Source organism: Scyliorhinus canicula, chromosome 17 (assembly GCF_902713615.1).
Source record: "Scyliorhinus canicula chromosome 17, sScyCan1.1, whole genome shotgun sequence".
NCBI classification, from domain to species: domain Eukaryota; kingdom Metazoa; phylum Chordata; class Chondrichthyes; order Carcharhiniformes; family Scyliorhinidae; genus Scyliorhinus; species Scyliorhinus canicula.
In genome coordinates this window covers 94,126,696-94,148,702 of record NC_052162.1, presented here as the reverse complement: position 1 = coordinate 94,148,702, position 22,007 = coordinate 94,126,696, and the positions used below count along the sequence as shown (strand labels likewise).

Here is a 22,007-nt window from a genome sequence, read left to right as displayed (position 1 = left end):
GGACCATGTGGATGCTGTAGAATGGGATAAGCACTCCACTGGCACGCATCCTTCAGGAACTACATTAGTGCAGTCCTTTCAAGCAAGGCATGAACATGCTGGTGGCTACGACATCCTTCAATAGGCAGAAATGCTATTGCACGCACACATGCAATCATGTAACAGCAGCTTAACAAGCTGAATTTAAGAGGAAAAACATAATTATCTTTCTTAGAGTCACAAGTTGGTTTACATTAACACTGCAACGAAGTTACTGTGAAAATCTCCTAGCTGCCACACTATGGCGCCTGTTCGGGTACACAGAGGGAGAATTCGGAATGTCCAATTCACCTAACAGCACGTCTTAAAGGACTTGTGGGAGGAAACGAAGCACCCAGAGGAAACCCACGCAGACACTGGGAAAACGTGCAGACTCCACACAGACAGTGACCTAAGCCGGGAATCGAACCCAGGAACTTGGCGCTGTGATGCAACAGTGCTAACAGTTGTGCTACCGTGTCCCTCTGGGTCGATTTAACACATACATCAGTAGTTAGCACTTGACTGCCTGAAGATGGAGCTTCTTCCAGACAACACCATCTCTTCAAAGGCCATGCATGATTAATGCAAAGACCGCATTTTGACGAGTCCCAGGATGCCATCAGAAATCAGGATATAGATCTGTCACGCAACAGCATGGATGCAAAGTTACGAGTTATGTTGGTATTGTCTTCATGGAATGGTTCAGAAGGACCATTATGTAATCATTGTCAGACACTCATTGCCCTGCATTCATTGGAAGCTTGTCAAGTTTATGTCTTCCATTACCTTGGTATTTAGGCAAGAGGTTAATAATTTATTCCCATCATAGGCACACAGAGGTATGCCGGTTATGGCTTTCATACCATTATAATCCTCGACATCGTCCATCCCACAAAGGTCAATCCTTCCTATGAACCCTATGTTTTTGATCACGCAATCATGTAGTGAATTCCATATTGATTGGTGTTCTGTGATCTCAAAGAGGGATTCAGTCGAGCAACACTCGGCTGCCATTCAGAGGCCACTCTGACATCACATACTCATTACCGTCCAGTACACGTTAGAAATGTCACCAAATAGAACCAACTTGCATCGCCCAGAGTCCTGCATGAGGACAGCGGGAGCTAATAAAGGAGAAATTTCCAGCCTTAAAAGTGGAGACAAAATAAGGCTTTGGGGAGGCTTGAAAGTCTCTGTGTCTGTGATAATGAATAATACCTTATCACATCACATCAATTAACTAATGAATACCTGGGGCTTAGAGAGGGATAAATACAAAATATGTTTAAAGTAGTGCAGGTTGTATACACTGAATAAATACCTGTGCCACCATTATGTACTCTAAGCCTTTTGGTTTTTCTTACCTTATTACTATATCTAGGTGTAGCACCGACATCCACAGCAGAGGTGGAGGCATCGAGTTGAATGCTATGGCCTGTTTTCTGAGATGACTTTGGTGGGCGTCCTCTGGAGGCATTAAGCATGGATGACCCTGGCTTGCTAAGGATCGCCTGCTTCAGGGCAGTGCGCTCTGTGTGACCTGATGGAGTTGCTGGGGACATGAGCAGAGGGGGTGTGAAGTGGCTGGCCCTCCTTGGAGACTCTTGGGCGGATGCCCCTGGGTGACTGTGGTCCTCCTCTTCCAATTGGGTGCCTGAGGGCACCGTCCTCAGTCCCCCCACTGACTTGAGGGAGACCAAGGTGCCCATCTCCCTCTCTCCTAGCTACTTCTGGAACACGTCTATGGCTGGAGCATTGGAGTGCAGGTCTGAACGCAAATACAGAATAAACTTCATATTGTTGGACCTGGGTCTCCATGGTGACCAACCCACTTCCCATGGAGAGATTGATGTGCGAGAACGCTGGAGCCATGACATAAGGCAGAACATGGATACACTCTTCCAACCTTTGCTCCAGTCTGATGATGGCCCCTGACAGCTCTGTCTGATGTATGTCTGCCTGTCTCTGCATCACTAACATTTCTCTTGGGGCTGATTCCAGAGGCTCACCATTGGAGCAGGTCAAAGGCTAGGAATCCTTGACCACCATCCAGGACAAAGCAGCCCACTTGACTGGCACCCCATCCATCACCTTCAACATCCATGCCCTCCACTACCAATGCACAGTGGCAACAGTGTGTACCATTCTACACGATGCGCTGCAACAACCTTCGACTTTCCGAAGCTGTGACCTCTACCAGCTCGAAGGGAAAGGGCAAGAGATACAGGGAACACCACCTCGTGGAGAGTTTCTTCCAGGCCTTATGTCATCCTGACTTGGAACTATATCATCATTCCTGTAACTGAGTCAAAATTCTGGAGGTCCCTTCTTGTGCCAGCAGAGTGGGTGTAACTCACCACATGGACAGCTGTGGCTCACCACCACCTGCTCAAGGACAATTAGGGATGAGCAATAAATGTTCGCCGAGCCAGCAATGCCCACATCCTGTAAACGAATAAAAAAAATCAACTGCTGGCGTGGGTTTCAGAAAACTCAGCATGTAGAGGAAGCCAAGAGCTATGTAGTTTCTCAACGCAAGTATCTTTTCCAGCATTGCATTTGGGCCAAGAAGAATTGGAATGCTACCCTATCTCTCAGGGTTTTTTTTTTGGACTTACTGCTTCTGATTGCCTGCACTCGTGTCCTGACCAGTATTTATCTTGTAATGATCATCATCACCTTGCTGATTGTGGAAGCTCAGTATGCACAAATCAGCTGCTACATTGCCTAGATTGCAACAGTGACGACACTTTAAACGTACATCATAGCCGTGAAGCCCTTTGGGAGATTATGAAAGGCGCTTTGTGAATGCAAGTTTGTTCGTTTTTGTTCCTCCTTTCCCCACTTTAATCACATGCATTGGGTAATATTCTCCATTTGGGAGACTATTCTCCCGCCAGAGCTGAATTGCACCTGATTTGCACTTCCGTAGGGAATCCCGCTAACAGGCTGCAGCTTTGTGCGGGATTCTTATCTCTTCTCTCTTTCCCCCCCCCCCCCCCCCCCCCACCCAAAAAGCTCGGCTGGAACCCAATTCACCCCACCCTCCCGGGATTTTCTTGGTCACCCCACACCCTCCCCAACGTGGGGGTGACCTGAGACCCCCCCCCCCCCCCCTAAATAAAAAAGAACCCCCCACAGAGACCCCCTAAATAAATAGACCCCCTGGTTGAGACCCCTGTCTGGACTTCGTGGGTAACTCCATTGGCACACTGAGGTCCACCCCATTACCTGAATCCCAGTCTATCTTTCGAATCACTAAATTCAACTCATATTGCTGTTCTAATATATCTGAACTGTCAGCAAATATCCACCTCCTTTTATCTACACTTTTTGGTTGGTGGCCTGTAATTCTATTTTCATTCTCATGAATTAGGCTGTATGCATGTGGATAGCTAACACTGCTGGTGCCTCTTTCATTTCCCAGTCCTGAAAAGGCCATAAATTGTAAGTTCCAAGTCCCATCCTTACCTAAACTGGAATTTATTCTGTTGTCACTGTTGTGTTATATTCTTTAAGAGTGTGTGTTTTCATTTGTAATGTAATTAATGCCGGTGTCAAAGGAAGGATGTGAGGAATGCTCGGTGAACAGGCTTGTATGCAATGCAATTTCAGAGAGTTTTCTTGCAAATTGAGCTTCCAGATCAAAGGAATTACACAAGGGCAAAAAGCTTTAAATGATGGGGATAGGTTGCATCGATTAGATTTCTATTCCCTGTAACGTGTAGAAGGTTAAGGTTTGATATAATTGAGGTGTTGAGACTGTTTGATACAGTAGATGAAAAGACGTTTCCTCTCGTGGGTGAGTCAAGAACAGGGGTGGTGTGTAAAATAAGAATAGTTCAGTCATTCAGGGTGATGTCAGGAAGCATGTCACATAAACAGCGATGGAATCCTGGAACTCTTTCCTCTTAAAATTAATAAAATCAAAACTGAGCTTGATAGTTTTTTCTTCTGTACGGTTATATTAAGAGTTACAGAACAAAGGTAGGTAAATTAAGTTACGATGTAGATTAAGTACGATCTATTTGACTGATAGCACAGGCTTGAGGAGCTCAGTGGATGCCTCTTGTTCCAAGAAGCATATTCTTAAATTGTTGCAGATCTTCCTCTCTCTGCTAATAGAATTTAACTCATTGCCACTTTAATTTTTTTGCAGAAAATAAACGTCATAAATAATTTTTTCCTAACTCTCTCTCCTGAATTTTTTTCTTGCTCTGCAGGTGGGATTACCCACGACACCTTCCAGAAAGAACTCATGTGCTTTGACCCTGACACAGACAAATGGACCCAGAAAGCTCCGATGACCACGGTTCGGGGCCTCCATTGCATGTGCACAGTTGGAGATCGCCTTTATGTCATTGGAGGGAACCACTTCAGAGGCACCAGTGATTATGACGATGTCTTGAGCTGTGAATTCTACACACCGGCCCTGGACCACTGGACCCCAATTGCAGCCATGCTGCGCGGGCAAAGCGACGTCGGCGTGGCTGTCTTTGAAAACAAGATCTACGTGGTGGGAGGATATTCTTGGAATAATCGCTGCATGGTGGAGATCGTTCAGAAATATGACCCAGAAAAGGATGAATGGCAGAAGGTCTTTGATCTTCCCGAGTCACTGGGAGGAATTCGAGCATGCACTCTCACAGTCTTTCCACCAGAGGAAAATACTGGATCACCGTCCCGGGAGTCACCTCTCTCTGCACCTTAGCAAAACAACAGGACTGCTCTAACTTCAGCTCTTACAAAGAACTCATTTGCACAGCATCATTATTAATATCAAAGATTTTCTGCCTATTTTGCTCGGTAGTAACTATGGTAGACAGTGACACGAGTATAATTACAGAAGCAGTGGATTGAGTTATTTGTGCAGTACTGTTGACATCGGATTGTCTGCCTGTTACAAGAGAGACACAATATATATAATATGTCCAGGATTGAACTCTGAAAAAGTTTAGCGATTTTACTGTTATACAGTGTGATTTTCTGCAGCGGGGTTTGGGTGGGGGGGGTTGAACAGCGCAGTGCTGAGGTTCGCTCACTAGAGTTAATTTAAAACAGATTATTAACTAAACTATGGGTGCATCTTCATTGTCATGGGCTCCCCAAGATTTCAAAAATAGTTTCATTCGGTTCATATAGATTTGGGAGGACAGCCTGTCAAGTGGCTGTTTCCATGAAAATGTTGACCCCAGTTAATTGGTTGCCCCATCTCTCTGAAATTATGGGACACACATTTTGTCTTTTGGTATTAAGTTAAAATGCAGTGCTGATGGTTTTGAACTCCAGTACGCAGTATTTGTGCAACCATCGTTTCACCCCTGCTGAATTTGGAGAGCTGACCAGTTTGATCGTGAGCTGATCAGCTTTCAAAGCCTTCCCTTTTATTTGTTGTACAGGTCATGACTGTGCCATATCTCTCCCCTGCACATCTTGGTTGATGAGATTATTTCGCACACCGTGTGGCGACAGTAGGAGCGTTGCTGAGATCAGTGAACGTGAACTATGGCGCTCAAGACAATTTTTTTTGTTGAATAAAGATTTAACTGAAATCAACAGGCCTCGTACTTCCTAACTTGCATCCTTCGCGAAACATGCTGAATGAAAATTATGGTATCTGCCAGCTTTAATCTCTTGCTGTTTTTATGCCATTAAGCTGATTAGTGGAATTTAGTTTCACAAACCTGGTTTTGAAGGATCACGCCAACAGCTCCACCGTTTTAATTATTCTAACACAGCAAGGCAGACAATAGCTGTAAAACAAAAGGACGATGCTCATGCTTGGGTGTAAATTTTTATATAAAAGCTTGTGTTTCTGTTTCAGCCTGAGATCCTACCGGTATTTATATTGCAGTATTGTGAGAGCGATACCACGTATGTCCCTCTGACATTCTGCTGTTCAAAGCAAGTTCATATTTGTACATTTTAATGAAAATTATTTTGTTTTCTTACTCTTCTCCATTTTTTTCTGGCTTTGCAAAACCACGTTAGCACTGAAACTGATCGAAAGAAGCCCCCCTTGAGAATTGGTAGGTTTTCTGCTGGGGCAATGCAAGAGAAACTGTAAACCCATTAATAAGAGATCCTGTAGGACTGTTTTCTAACTCGGTGGGGAATACTCTGAACTTGGAATGTCAGCAGCAAAATGATCAAAAGACTAAGGTTTTGACATGTGGGCACATCGAAGAATGCTTGGATTATGCTGGAAAGAGTAAACATGAGAACGTTCCAGGGAGAATGAAATACAGAAGAGGCATGATAGACGTAAAGAATTGAGTTATTTTGACCATCTGCTAAGTCGTGACAATAATGGATTCCTGCGAGAAGAAGGGCATTGAGATATAAGGAACCGAGGAAGAGTAAGTTTCTTTGACAAGCAGTGTCAAGGAATGGGCAAACGAGGGATCTGGAGGCAATAAGGGTAGCTTCCAACTGAAATTACTGGTCTAGCATCTTGTCAGTGTTCTCTCAGAAGAAACAAAGGAGTTTGCAAGATTATCAGATTTTTAGTCTGTCTTGAGGGTTCTGCTTTTTATCCCTATTTGCATAATGTGTGTCGTGATTGATAGGATCAGAGAATGTCTGTGTTGACAGGATGTTTCCAATAGTGGATTAGTATTCATATGGAGGTTGCGGGAGTGGGTCAATATTTGCAGGAGGGTCGGTATTCACAGGGAGGCCCGAAGAGTGGGTCAGTACTTCACAGAGACTTTGGGAGTGTGTCTGTACTTCAGAGGGAGACACCGAGAGTGGGTCAGTATTTACAGGAGACAACTCCGGGAGTGTGTCAGCACTTTACAGGGAGGCCATGTGCAGGCCCGGAGCCCAACCGGGCAGAATGCCTCCTACTGACATCAGCCCATTGACCCAGGAGCAGATTTTTATTTTAAATCGATGGAGTCCTCCTGCCTGGAGAGGTGGCAGAGAGCAGGTCTTGCACCCTGTGTACTGACGTCATGTGTTCTGGGCACGAGGGATTCCTCCATTCTGAAGCTGCCAGCAATACTGGTGTGAACTCAGGGCCTCTGGTGAACAACCCATGAAGAAGATGAAAATGGGAACAAGGCAGCTCAAAGATGATTACTTGAGCTACAGGTTATTAATTGAGCCATTTCAAATCAGGGCTCAAAAAGTTCATATGTGTTAAATGCAGGGAAGCACTGGAAAATGAAAGATTAAAGCAAAGGTGATGGGTAGCCAAGGTCAGCCGCGTGGGTCGCCAAGGTTGGCCGGCGTGACTGATTGGTAAAAATGGTCCCGAGCTTAAAACGTTTGAAAAACACTACATTATCGGAAGACAGCACGGGAGTGGTTCAGTATTTACAGGGAGGCCTCGGAGTGTGTCAGTATTTGCAGGTATTTGATGGGGGTACGCTAATATTCAGTGGGTTCAAGTAAGTGTGTCAGTATTTGGAGGAAATTGTTGGAACAATGTTCCCAGCTGAGCAAAGGTCAGTGCATATGTGGCTATGAAAATTAACTTGAACTTGAATGACGAGGACACACGTACCAAAGGAGTTACGGGGAATGATGCCTGGTGTGCACCAGAGTTTGCAGGAAGTCTGCAGAGTGCCCCAGTATTTGCAGGGAGTCTCCGGAGTGCAGCAGTGTTTGCAGGGAGTCTGCGGAGTGCGCCAGTGTTTGCAGGGAGTCTCCGGAGTGCGCCAGTGTTTGCAGGGAGTCTGCGGAGTGCGCCAGTGTTTGCAGGGAGTCTGCGGAGTGCGCCAGTGTTTGCAGGGAGTCTCTGGCGTGCGCCAGTGTTTGCAGGGAGTCTGCGGAGTGCGCCAGTGTTTGCAGGGAGTCTCTGGCGTGCGCCAGTGTTTGCAGGGAGTCTGTGGAGTGCGCCAGTGTTTGCAGGGTGTCTGTGGAGTGCGCCAGTGTTTGCAAGGAGTCTGTGGAGTGTGCCAGTGTTTGCAGGGCGTCTCCAGAGTGCGCCAGTGTTTGCAGGGAGTCTGCAGAGTGCGCCAGTGTTTGCAGAGAGTCTGCGGAGTGCACCAGTGTTTGCAGAGAGTCTGCGGAGTGCACCAGTGTTTGCAGAGAGTCTGCGGAGTGCACCAGTGTTTGCAGAGAGTCTGCGGAGTGCACCAGTGTTTGCAGGGAGTCTCCGGAGTGCACCAGTGTTTGCAGGGAGTCTCCGGAGTGCACCAGTGTTTGCAGTGAGTCTCCTGGCGTCTGCCAGATTTTGGATTAAATTGAGATTTTATATTTAGATTTATTGTCACGTACCGAGGTACATGTGACAATTATTGTTCTGCATACAATCCAGGCAAATTGTTCCATAAATGAAAAACATAGGGCATATGATATATACACAATGCTCGACAATGGGTGAAACAAACACTGTATGGTGCTACACACTAGAGAAGATGCATGGAGAGATCAGACCATAAGAGGGTAATTCAGGAGTCTGGTAACAGTGGGGAAGAAGCTGTTTTGAATCTGTTGGTGCGTTTTCTCAGACTTTTGCATCTTCTGCCTGATGGAAGAGGTTGGAAAAGAGAATGACCCATTTGGATGGGTCTTTGATTATGCTGCCCGCTTTACCAAGGCAGCGGGAGGTGTAGTCAGAGTTGATGGATGGGACTAGTGTTCGTGTGATGGACTGGGCTGTGTTCACAACTCTTGTCGTTCTTATGGTCTTGGGCTGAGCACCCAGGTAGGATGTTGTCTTGGTGCATCTGTAAAAATTGGTTAAGAGTCAATGTGGACATGCCAAATGTCTTTGTTTCCTGATAAAGTACAGGCGCTGTTGTGCTTTGTGGTAGTATCAGCGTGGGTGGACCAGGACAGCTCGTTAGTGATGTGCACACCTAGGAATTTGAAGCTGTCCACCATCTCCACCTCAGCCCCGTTGATGCAAACAGGGGTGTGTACAGTACTTTGCTTCCTGAAGTTGATGACCAGCTCCTTAGTTTTGCTGACATTGATGGCGAGATTGTTTTCGCTGCACCGCTCTGCTAGATTCTCTATTTCCCTCCTGCATTCTGACTCATCGTTGTTCATGTTCTGACCCACTATGGTCGTGTCGTCAGCAAACTTGTCGTTGGAATTGGAGCCAAATTTTGCACACAGTCCTGTATAAGGAGTATAGTCGGGGGCTAAATATGCAGAATAGCGGGGTTCCGGTATTCGACGTGTCGTTTATCCTTACTGATTGTGGTCTTGGGTCAGGAAGTCGAGGATCCAGTTGTAGCGGGAGGAGCCAAGTCCTAGGTTTTAGAATTTGGATATGATCTCAGCTGGAATTATGGTGTTGACTGCAGACCTGCAGTCAATGAATAGGACTACTTGTTGAGATGCCCCAGGGATGAGTGTAGGGCCGGGGAGATAGCATCTGCTGTGGACCGATTGTGGTGGTATGGGAACTTCAGTGGATCAAGTCTGATAATATGGAGTTGATGTGTCTCGTGACCAATCTCTCGGAGCACTTCATAATGCTAAATGTCTGGGCCACGTTACCTGGTTCTTCTTTGGCACCAATATGATAGTCGGTTTCTTGAAGCAGGTGGGTACCTTGGAATGGAGTAGGGAGAGGTGGAAGATGTCTGCGAGCACACCAGCAGTTTATTCGCGCAGGATCTGCGTGCATGACCAGAAACTTGTCAGGACCCATTGCTTTCCGTGGGTTCGATATCAAGAAAGCCAATCTGACTTCTGAGGCTGTGGCGATATGTATGTGTGTCCGTGGCTGTTGGGACACTTGACAAAGGTTCCCTGCTTGAAAGGAGCATGGAATGCATTGAGTTCTTCAGGGAGTGATGCGCTGTTGCCAGAGATTCTACTTGGCTTTGCTTTGTAGCCCGTTATATTGTTTCAGCCTTGCCACAACTGACGAGAGTCCATGTCGTTAGTCTGGGACTTAGTCTGCTATTGTTCCCGATGGCTTTGCAGAGGTAGTACCTACATTTCTGTAGGAGTCAGTGTGACCCGTCTTGGAATGCCTCAGACCTGAACCTCAGTAGGGAGTGGATGGTTTCCTTTTGGGGAACGCACGTACTACCACCTTTGGCGCGCAATCTTTGACATAACTTTTGCAGTCTGTGACGGTGGTGGCATACATGTCTTGGGTTGGCTGCTGAGTTCTTAAATATGGGCCTGTCCACTTACTCCAAGCAGTTGCATAGTTCTTCCATTATCTTGGACCAGCATTGCACGACCTTCTTAACCAGATTCTCCCACATAAGTTTCGGCTTATATGCCGGGAGAAGAAGCCCCAATTCATCAAGCACCTTCTTCACTTCTGTCAGGGGTGGGATGTAGACCGCTGTGATGATGGAAGTGAACTGCAGTGCAAGGTAGTAGGGTGACAATTCAGTCAGGTATTCCAGGTCTGGGGTGCAGTAGTTCGCCAGAGTTTCCATGCCCGAGGGGTTGATGAGGAGGCAAAACCTTACATCCTTTGCATTGCCCGAGGACACTGTGCGGTCCATGTGCTGTATTGAGAAGCTGTCAGGTTATATGGCACAGTCCGGTGAGCCATGTCTCTGTGAAACAGAGAACACAGCAGTCACTCACTTCCCTCTGAGAGGTAAGTCTAGAGTTAAGTTTGTTAAGATTGCTTGGACGTTTGGCAGGTGCATGCTGTGGAGTGGAGACTTGAAACCGTGTTGTTTTAGTCTGATCTGCAGACCGGTGCGTTTTCTTCGTTTCCTAGGTCAGCAGCTGCCACTGGATGGTCCTGGTGTCTGATAGGAAGAAGCCTGACCGTCTGAAGGGTAAGTGGTTGCGACTGGAGGAGTCCTGAGCTCTGGTTTCGTGGGTCACCTAGGGGGCATGTTCACGATCTGGGCGGGCTCCGGGATTCCGCGGGGACAGGTGCTCGTGTGGCGTCTTCACTGTTTTGGGATTGTTTAGGCCGGGTTCGGGTCACTGGCAGCATCTTCCTGGGTCAGGATGGACCAGATCATGTGGTCGGTTTCAGCGTCAGTGGTTGGGTCCGGCCGTTCCTAAGGTTAGGCCTCGATCTCGGCCTGGTTGAGTCGATTCATCGATCTGGTACTCCAGGATGGGCCTCGTGGTCGAGGGCCAGGTTGGGTGCCTCAGGGGTTTCATAGGCCAGGTTGGGCACTCCAGGAGCCGAGACGAGTTGCAGGCAAGGTTGGGGTCAGGCCTCTTCCGCTTCCAGGTCGAGGTCAAGGTGGAGACACTAGACCAATCCTGCTGGGTCATGTAGGTCGGTCCACTGACGTCTCCAGAACGGTAAGTAAATATAAAAAACATAGTTATACTTAATATTGTTGTTAGAATTACGTTTTAAAAGACTAGTACGGTTATAAGAGATGGAGGAAGAGGATCTGTGGTGGAGAGCTTGCAGAGAGTCACCACAGCGCCATCATGAAGCAGAGTTTGCGGAGATTTTTTCAGTATGCGTCAGTGTTTGCAGTGTGTCTCCGGGCCTGCGCCAGTGTTTGCAGAGTGTCTTCGGGCCTGCGCGAGTGTTTGCAGCATGTCTCCGGCCCTGCGCCAGTGTTTGCAGCGTGTCTCCGGGCCTGCGCCAGTGTTTGCAGAGTGTCTCCGGGCCTGCGCGAGTGTTTGCAGCATGTCTCCGGGCCTGCGCCAATGATTGCAGGGTGTCTCCGGGCTTGCGCCAGTGTTTGCAGCGTGTCTCCGGGCCTGCGCCAGTGTTTGCAGCGTGTCTCCGGGCCTGCGCCAGTGTTTGCAGCGTGTCTCCGGGCCTGCGCCAGTGTTTGCAGCGTGTCTCCGGGCCTGCGCGTGTGTTTGCAGCGTGTCTCCGGGCCTGCGCGTGTGTTTGCAGCGTGTCTCCGGGCCTGCGCGTGTGTTTGCAGCGTGTCTCCGGGCCTGCGCCAGTGTTTGCAGCGTGTCTCCGGGTCTGCGCCAGTGTTTGCAGCGTGTCTCCGGGCCTGCGCCAGTGTTTGCAGCGTGTCTCCAGCCCTGCGCCAGTGTTTGCAGCGTGTCTCCGGGCCTGCGCCAGTGTTTGCAGCGTGTCTCCGGGCCTGCGCCAGTGTTTGCAGCGTGTCTCCGGGCCTGCGCCGGTGTTTGCAGCGTGTCTCCGGGCCTGTGCGGGTGTTTGCAGAGTGTCTCCGGGCCTGTGCGGGTGTTTGCAGAGTGTCTCCGGGCCTGTGCGGGTGTTTGCAGAGTGTCTCCGGGTCTGCGCCAGTGTTTGCAGTGTGTCTCACGGCCTGCGCCAGGGTTTGCAGCGTGTCTCCGGGCCTGCGCCAGGGTTTGCAGCATGCCTCCGGGCCTGCGCCAGTGTTTGCAGCGTGTCTCCAGCCCTGCGCCAGTGTTTGCAGCGTGTCTCCAGCCCTGCGCCAGTGTTTGCAGAGTGTCTCCGGGCCTGCGCGTGTTTGCAGAGTGTCTCCGGGCCTGCACGTGTTTGCAGCGTGTCTCCACCCCTGCGCCAGTGTTTGTAGCGTGTCTCCAGCCCTGCGCGTGTGTTTGCAGAGTGTCTCCGGGCCTGCGCCAGTGTTTGCAGAGTGTCTCCAGGCCTGCGCCAGTGTTTGCAGCGTGTCTCCGGGCCTGCACCAGTGTTTGCAGTGCCTCCGGGCCTGCGCCAGTGTTTGCAGGGTGTCTCCGGGCCTGCGCGTGTGTTTGCAGAGTGTCTCCGGGCCTGCTCCAGTGTTTGCAGTGTGTCTCCGGGCCTGCGCGTGTGTTTGCAGAGTGTCTCCGGGCCTGCTCCAGTGTTTGCAGCGTGTCTCCGGGCCTGCGCCAGTGTTTGCAGAGTGTCTCCGGGCCTGCTCCAGTGTTTGCAGCGTGTCTCCGGGCCTGCGCCAGTGTTTGCAGTGTCTCCGGGCCTGCGCCAGTGTTTGCAGTGCCTCCGGGCCTGCGCCAGTGTTTGCAGCGTGTCTCCGGGCCTGCGCCAGTGTTTGCAGTGCCTCCGGGCCTGCGCCAGTGTTTGCAGCGTGTCTCCGGGCCTGCGCCAGTGTTTGCAGCGTGTCTCCAGGCCTGCGCCAGTGTTTGCAGCGTGTCTCCGGGCCTGCGCCAGTGTTTGCAGCGTGTCTCCGGGCCTGCGCCAGTGTTTGCAGAGTGTCTCCGGGCCTGCTCCAGTGTTTGCAGCGTGTCTCCGGGCCTGCGCCAGTGTTTGCAGCGTGTCTCCGGGCCTGCGCCAGTGTTTGCAGTGCCTCCGGGCCTGCGCCAGTGTTTGCAGCGTGTCTCCGGGCCTGCGCCAGTGTTTGCAGTGCCTCCGGGCCTGCGCCAGTGTTTGCAGCGTGTCTCCGGGCCTGCGCCAGTGTTTGCAGAGTGTCTCCGGGCCTGCGCCAGTGTTTGCAGTGTCTCCGGGCCTGCGCGTGTTTGCAGCGTGTCTCCGGGCCTGCGCCAGTGTTTGCAGCGTGTCTCCGGGCCTGCGCCAGTGTTTGCAGCGTGTCTCCGGGCCTGCGCCAGGGTTTGCAGCGTGTCTCCGGGCCTGCGCCAGTGTTTGCAGCGTGTCTCCGGGCCTGCGCGTGTGTTTGCAGCGTGTCTCCGGGCCTGCGCCAGTGTTTGCAGCGTGTCTCCAGCCCTGCGCGTGTGTTTGCAGAGTGTCTCCACCCCGCGCCAGTGTTTGCAGCGTGTCTCCACCCCGCGCCAGTGTTTGCAGCGTGTCTCCGGGCCTGCGCCAGTGTTTGCAGCGTGTCTCCAGGCCTGCGCCAGTGTTTGCAGCGTGTCTCCGGGCCTGCGCCAGTGTTTGCAGCGTGTCTCCGGGCCTGCGCCAGTGTTTGCAGCGTGTCTCCGGGCATGCGCCAGTGTTTGCAGCGTGTCTCCGAGCCTGCGCCAGTGTTTGCAGCGTGTCTCCGGGCCTGCGCCAGTGTTTGCAGAGCGTCTCCGGGCCTGCGCCAGTGTTTGCAGCGTGTCTCCGGGCCTGCGCCAGTGTTTGCAGCGTGTCTCCGAGCCTGCGCCAGTGTTTGCAGCGTGTCTCCGGGCCTGCGCCAGTGTTTGCAGAGTGTCTCCGGGCCTGCGCCAGTGTTTGCAGCGTGTCTCCGGGCTTGCGCCAGTGTTTGCAGCGTGTCTCCGGGCCTGCGCCAGTGTTTGCAGCGCGTCTCCGAGCCTGCGCCAGTGTTTGCAGCGTCTCTACGGGCCTGCGCCAGTGTTTGCAGCGTGTCTCCGGGCCTGCGCCAGTGTTTGCAGCGTGTCTCCGGGCCTGCGCCAGTGTTTACAGCGTGTCTCCGGGCCTGCGCCAGTGTTTGCAGTGTCTCCGGGCCTGCGCGAGTGTTTGCAGCGTGTCTCCGGGCCTGCGCCAGTGTTTGCAGAGTGTCTCCGGGCCTGCGCGAGTGTTTGCAGCGTGTCTCCGGGCCTGCGCGTGTTTGCAGCGTGTCTCCGGGCCTGCGCCAGTGTTTGCAGAGTGTCTCCGAGCCTGCGCCAGTGTTTGCAGAGTGTCTCCGGGCCTGCGCGAGTGTTTGCAGAGTGTCTCCGGGCCTGCGCGTGTGCTTGCAGCGTGTCTCCGGGCCTGCGCCAGTGTTTGCAGCGTGTCTCCGGGCCTGCGCCAGTGTTTACAGCGTGTCTCCGGGCCTGCGCCAGTGTTTGCAGCGTGTCTCCGGGCCTGCGCCAGTGTTTGCAGCGTGTCTCCGGGCCTGCGCCAGTGTTTGCAGCGTGTCTCCGGGCCTGCGCCAGTGTTTGCAGTGTCTCCGGGCCTGCGCGTGTGTTTGCAGGGTGTCTCCGGGCCTGCGGCAGTGTTTACGGGGTGTCTCCGAGCCTGGGTCAGTGTTTGCAGGGTGTCCCCCGGGGAGTGTACCAGCATTTTCAGGCACACTCCCCAATCATAGTCATGGTGGGCGGCACGATGGCACAGTGGTTAGCACTGTTGCCTCACAGCTCCAGCGATCTGCGTTCAATTCCACCTCCGTGTCTGATTGGGTTTCCTCTGAATGCTCCGGTTTCCTCCTACAGTCCAATTATGTGCAGGTTAGATGGATTGGCCCACCAGCATTTGCTGGAAATCCCTGGGCGCCAATGTTTGAAACGGAATCTGCCAGCATGCAGGGTGTGTGCACGGAGGTTGCCGGCCTGCGCCAGTACGCAGGAACTGCCGGCCTGCGCCGGTATTTGATTGTTTCAACTGAATAAATGATTAATTTAAAGCAAATTACTGCGGATGCTGGAATCTGAAACCCAAAGAGAAAATGCTGGAAAATCTCAAACAGATATGTAGGGAGAGAAAAGAGCTAACGTTTCGAGTCCAGGTGACCCTTTGTCAAAGCTGCATGATTAGTTTTGTGTAATCTCTCCTTCAGAGTGTGTTTAACAGTGGCGAATCTGCTCTACACTGTTCCAAGGCCAGTGTATTCCTTTGAAGGTGTGTTGCCCCGGAAATGTACACCATACTCCAGATATGAGGTCTGTATAGCTATAGCACCACTTTTTCCACTGTTATATTCTGATATTCTAACTCTAGTTGATCAAGCCAACAAACATTGCATTAGCCTTTTGATTTCTGTTCTGTACTTGATGATTACAGTTTTTTTACATGGATCTTCACTGTTCTTAGCTTTTCACTGTTAAAAGAATACACAAGGCTACCATTTGCCCAACTTAGAATGTTGCCCACTTGTACCTGCGTTGAGATCCATCTGACAAGTTGCACCCTCTTAATTAATATGTCAATGTGTGTGTGTCAAATGGTTGTGCTTTCAAGTCCCAGAATCAATGCTCCCACTCCAGCACACCGAGTCCTCCACTGTCAGCAGTGCCTCCCTTTGGATGAAATATTAAACTGAATCCCCGTCTACTCCTTCGGGCAGTGTAAGGAATCTCATGGGTGCTATTCAGAGAAGAGCAGGGGAGTTACCCCTGGCCAATATTTATCTCTCAATCAGCCCCTCCGAAACAGATGATTTGGTCATTCTCACATTGCTGTTTGTGAGGGTTTTCTGTGTGTAAAGTGGCTGTTGCGTTTCCTATGTTACAACAGTGACAGAAATCACTTCATTAGCTGTGTCCACATTTTTGGGATATCTGGTGGTTGGGAACTGGTTTGATAAATGCATGCCTTCGTTTATTTCTCTTTTAAAATTTTCACTCCACGCATACACCAATCTATCTCATTGGCAATTTTGGCTTCATGGCTCTCTTTTGTGTTACCTAACTCACTAACAATAGAATGAATATTATATAATTGAAGAGGCAAATCAAATCCTTGTATGCCATTGGTTATATTTTTTTGTTTCAATTTGAGTAGCAACCCATTATCCCCTCCTCTCTGCCTTCTACCACCTAACCAGTCTCCTGACCATTTCAGTTTAATTCCATGATAGTAGAACGTCATCACATGGCTTTGGAAGTCCACATATTCTGCATCCATAGACATTCCCCTGTCTTCCATTTTGATTACTTTCTCAGAAAATTAAATTTCCTACCCTTTATAAAATCATGTCTTCTCTTCCCAATCAACCGAAATTCCTCTTTAGTGATTAGTCATTCTGTTCTTAATTATAGAATTCAATGACATTCCCCCCCCCCCCCCCCCCCCCCCCCCCCCCGCCAACAACAGTCATGCTAAAGATTTGTAATGTCTTTGTTTCTCTTGTGTGTATGTTCCTCTGCTCCTGACATCTTAACTTTCTGATGAAGGATTAACGCTTGAAACACTAACTGATTATCTCTCTAGTTGCTGTGCTGACTTGCAAATCTTTCCAAGATACCCCTTTTGCTGATTCTTGCAGAGAAGTTGGGGGCTTGCAGTATGGTAGTGGTCATGATCTGCCGAAGATCAGACCTGTTCAGTTCCCCACATCGCGCGGTCTTGCCCACACTTCATATTCAATTTGTCTAACATCATTCTCTTTCTCCCACTTTGGTGTACTGCTCTCTCATCTTCCTCAATTTCACATGCTTTAGGATATGACCTATCTGAACCATGTTGCCTTTTCCTGATATTCGCGAAACACCATCCTCCAAACGTCTTCATTGCTCTTGTGTTCTCTCTAATTGACCCATCCTTCTCCAGAACCTCGTGTTGCAACTTTCTACTTTCTGGCTGTCTTTTTTTTTTCAAACATCTGCAATGTCAACAAGACATTTGCAAAGTGCTGTCTTGCTAATTATTTTCTTAAGATCCCTGTTCATTCCTATGCTGAGCAATTCTTAAAGTTTGCTGAATGAACACTTCGTTGCTATTCTAGCTCTGATTTCTTTATGGAGTTACCATCTTCTGACAAGATGCTTCCCAGGTACTAGAATTGGGATACCTGTTCTAGCTTTTACCATTTATCTTGACTTCTGCATTTCCACCGTATGAATTAGGAGCAAAGGGAGGCCACTTTGCCCTTCGAGCCTGATCCACCATTCGGAAAGATTCATGGTCGATCTGATTATTATTTTTTCCAAATTCCAAAACTCATTATTTGATATCAATTTTCATTCTATTAGGTTTCACCGCTTCATTTGTTCTATTCATTTGTATCTGTGGATCTTCGCTATCATCTGTGCTGACCACGCTGGCCTGGTCATCTACAAATCTCGGTACCTTTACCAATTTACCTCATCCTTTGCCTTCCTGTACTTCATTCAGTGTTTCTTTCATCATGGCTTCTGCATCAGTGTTAAAGAACTGTGATAATATAGTATATTTGCCATCCAAAAAGGAGAGGGAAGTAAATTATAGCCTGATGTTTGATTTTTAAAAGCTGCTCTATTTTATAAATCTTAAACTATATAATAGGTACATAAAATATTGAATGTTCTTGTTTGGTAAATCCAGCAGCAAATACCTTTTAAATTAACGAAATCCATTTGGGTAAGTATGAGTGCTTTGCTTTGAGTTGCTGGTTGCAGATAACTTTTACTGATGAATGAGTCTTGCCTCTGGGCTTAACAAATGAGCTCGACGTGTGCATTTTACAATTGTACACTTGCGGCTGCTGTTGATAAATTGCTTGCTTCGGTGATGTGTGCATCCCTCCCACCGGTATTGAAATACCTACTTTCTTGTTCCATCTGATGATTACTAATTACCTAGGGCTCGTGCAAATCATCTGTGCAGAATATTCCAGAAATCTCCAGAGTTTCTTCAGTGATATCTTCATGCAAAATATAAATATTTGGAGCCAGGATTTCACTCCCAAACTCAAAAGGCAGGCATTTATACAGTTGTAGACAGGCAATTATACAGTTGGGTGGAATAGAGCTGAACAAGCAAGTTCATCTGGAATTTTCTATTGGTTATTTTAATGAAGACATCTATCTTTTTAGCTTAAAGGGTTCAACTCCTCCACTGGAACAGAAAAGAGAAATTACAGAGCATGTTATTGTACGGTGCAGGGCATGTCAGCATGGTTTTATGAAAGGAAAATCTCATGTATCAAAATTATTAGAGTTTTGAGGATGTAACTAGTCGGGCACTTGGATTTCTGAAAGGCATTTGATATGGTGCCACACAGAAGAGATGGGATTATATATTAACATGATAGAGGATTGGTTGATGGACAGGGAGCAAATTAGGGATAAATAGGGAATTGTCAAGTTACATCAGAAGCTTATGGGATGCTGATGTAATAACACTGTCAGATCACCTGACTGGAGAAGTAAGACCTGGAAGGAATGCAGAAAGGAATGTGTAAATATATGCTGGAAATAAAGAGTCACGGTTTGGAGGAACGATAGACCCGAACAGTATACTTTGGGTGAATAGACAATCCCTCAAACCCCTGTCTGGACTCTGCCCATGCAATAAAACATGGTGGCAGCAAATAAAAGACCCAGAAAACCTGCAGCACTGCCAAGAAAGAGATCCTCGAAGGAAGGACAAAACAAAAAGAACAAATTCAGACTCTCAAAGATGTCAGAACATCCTGGGAGCAACAGACACAAGGCGAGACACAGATCTTGTGACAAAGACCTAGCCTGAAGCATCAGCACAGAAGGAACAATTCCAGGGCTCAGCAGAAGCATGTAACCCACACTACCACTAACCGAATCACTTCATAGTGAAAAGGGCTTGCAACAGATCCAGAATTGCGTCAACTGCACAAGGAACAGACTGCTTCAGGATTACACAAGATTAGGTCAGTACACTACTTTATGCAGTAGGGTCTATCACCAAAGCCATGCCAGGCAGGCAGGAATTGATGAGACTTCATGAGAGGCTCTGCAAACCTTTGTCTCTTTTATCAGGATGTGGAGATGCCGGCGTTGGACTGGGGTGAGCACAGTAAGAAGTCTTACAACACCAGGTTAAAGTCCAACAGGTTTGTTTCAAACACGAGCTTTCGGAGCACGGCTCCTTCACCTGAAGAAGGAGCCGTGCTCCGAAAGCTCGTGTTTGAAACAAACCTGTTGGACTTTAACCTGGTGTTGTAAGACTTCTTACTCTTTTATCAGGGTCCATCAAAATTTAATAATACAGAAAACTAACTTTAATAAAAGAAAGCCTAAGACCAGGCAAGAGCATGAAGTCGTTCATCAAAGATATCCATCAGCTGGCAGGGATCTGTGGTTCCCAAGTTTTAAAGGATGAGTTGCATGTCAGAATAATAGTTGGAGTGCTAGACAAAGATTTACCTGATCTCATGTGAAACTGCGGATTGCAACCCAAACTGAACTTGGGAAATAGTTTTGGGGGTTCATGGGGAAGGATCCTGTGGAGAAGATCTATTGTCGGCCATAAAAGAGAGAGAGAGCACCAACTTCTAAATCTGCCAAAATGAGGTGAAGCTCACCGACCACCGTTTTGAAATAGCTTTGGTACGGTAGAAACATACCACACAAAAAAGGGGAATGTCAGGGTTTTTTTGGGGGGGGGGGGGGAGTGCCGCAACTGTGGAAAAATTGGCCATTTCCAACACACTGACAACCTGTTCTTAAAAAAGGAGGAAAATTTCAAAACAACTCGTTAAACAAGTGGAAGAACCACAAGCAAAGGATTCAACCTTCCTGGAGGAGGTAAATGAGACTGAAAAAAAGTATTCAACTCTGTGAATGGACATCCCACAGGGCAGGCCAATCCAAGCTGTCGAATTACCAATCTCACAATCGTCAGTAAAGTGATGGAAGGTGTAGCAGCACTTGCATAGTAATAACCTGCTCATGGATGCTCAGTTTGGGTTCCGCCAGAGTCACTCGGTTCCTGACCTCATTACAGCCTTGGTTCAAACATGGACAAAAGAGCTGAACTCCACAAGTGAGGTGAGAGTGACTGACTGCCCTTGACATCAAGGCAGCATTTGACCAAGGATGGCATCAAGGAGGCCGAGCAAAATGGTAATCAGTGGGAAAACTCTTCGCTTGTTGGTGTCATACCCAGCACAAAGGAAGATGGTTGTGGTTGTTGAGGTCAGTCATCTCAGTTCCAGGACATCGCTGCAGGAGTTCTTTAAGGGTAGTGTCTTCGGCCCAAATATCTTTAGCTGCTTCATCAATAACCTTCCTTCCAACATAAGGTCAAATGTGAGGATGTTCATGGATGTTCACTGAGGGATCAGGGGTTATGAGGAAAAAGCAGGAGAACGGTGATGAGAAACTTATCAGCCATGACTGAATGGCAGAGCAGACGCGATGGGTCAAATGGCCTAATTCTTCTCCAATGCCTTATGATTGCACGTGGGGATGTTGCACAGATTCACCATTCGTGACTCCTCAGACACCTAAAGCAGTCCACGTGCAAATGCAGCAAGACCTGTACAATATCCATCACTGAATCCTGCACAATTAAAATTCTGGGGGTTACCATTGATCAGAAACTGAACTGAACTAGCCATATTAATACTGTGGCTACCAAGGCAAGCCGAAGGCTAGGAATCCTACGGCGGGTAACTCACCTCCTGACGCCACCCCCTCTTCCCGCCCCTCAAAGCATGCCCACTGCCACTGCCAGCTCCAACAGCACTCCAAAAGCTCAACACAATCTAGGGCAAAGCAACCCGCTTGATTGGCACCCCTTCTACAAAAGTTCACTCCCTCCTCCGCTGACGCACAGTAGCAGCAGTATTTCCATCAACAAGATGCACTGCAACGACTTACTAAGTCTCCTTAGGCAGCACCTTTCAAACCCAAGGCCACTATCATCTGGAAGGATAAGGGCAACAGACCCATGGGACATCACCACCTGGAAGTTCCCCTCCAAGTCACTCACCATCCTGACTTGGAAATATATCGCTGTTCCTTCATTGTCCCTGGGTCAAAATCCTGGAACTGCCTCCCTTATAGCACAGTATGCGTACTTACACAGCGGTTCAAGAAGGCTAACCACCACCTTCTAGAGGACAATTACAGATAGGCAACACGTGCTGTCCTAGCCTGCGAAGCCCACATCCCATAACGAGAATTTTTTAAAAAGTTTAAACTGGATAAAGGAGCAGATGTTTTATCAGATGAAGTCAAATTGCTCAAACAGATTATATTGTAACCATCATCTATCAAATAACAAGGTCCTGGTCGGCAACTTTAAAAGTGAAAGGTCAACTCATGGAAAATCTGAAAGTTAAAGATAAAGAAATCACCAAACCTGTCATTCAAAATCAAGTGTGTTTCTACTAAGCAGAAAGGTGTGCTTAAAAATGAATTTAATCTAGGAAGTGGATGAAGTTGCTGATGTGCATTACTGTTGGGGGAGTTGTAGATAGTGTTGAGGGTTATTGAGGCTGTTACAGCAGTACATTGACAGGATGCAGAGCTGGGCTGAGAAGTGGCAGATGGAGTTCAACCTTGATAAATGTGCAGTGATTCATTTTGGAAGATCGAATTTGAATGCAGAATACTGGGTTAAAGGCAGGATTCTTGGAAGTGTGGAGGAACAGAGGGATCTTGGGGTCCACGTACATAGATCCCTCAAAGTTGCCACCCAGGTTGATAGGGTTGTTAAGAAGGTGTATGGTGTGTTGGCTTTCATTAACATGGGGAATGAGTTTAAGAGCCGCGAGGTTTTGCTGCAGCTTTATAAAACTCACACTTAGACCACACTTGGAATCATTTGTCCAGTTCTGGTTGCCTCATTATTGGGAAGGATGTGGATGCTTTGGAGAGGGTACAGAGGAGATTTACCAGGATGCTGCCTGGACTGGAAGGGCATGTCATATGAAGAAAGCTTGAGGGAGCTAGGGCTTTTCTCACTGGAGTGAAGAAGG

General features: G+C 48.5%; 1 protein-coding gene across 6 annotated transcripts in view; it reads left to right on the top strand.

The window, feature by feature from the left end:
- The window catches only part of klhl13 (kelch-like family member 13), a 280,287-nt gene extending 274,710 nt beyond the window's left edge, over window positions 1-5,577 (top strand). For 5 of the 6 annotated variants that reach the window (XM_038774155.1, XM_038774156.1, XM_038774157.1 and 2 more), the window contains one exon: window positions 4,245-4,732. In XM_038774155.1, coding sequence (XP_038630083.1) covers window positions 4,245-4,732 — 488 coding nt within the window. Of the gene's footprint in view, window positions 1-4,244 lie in introns of all 6 variants that reach the window. The other variant, XM_038774152.1, reaches the window with a different exon arrangement.
- Window positions 5,578-22,007: the final 16,430 nt, after the last annotated feature.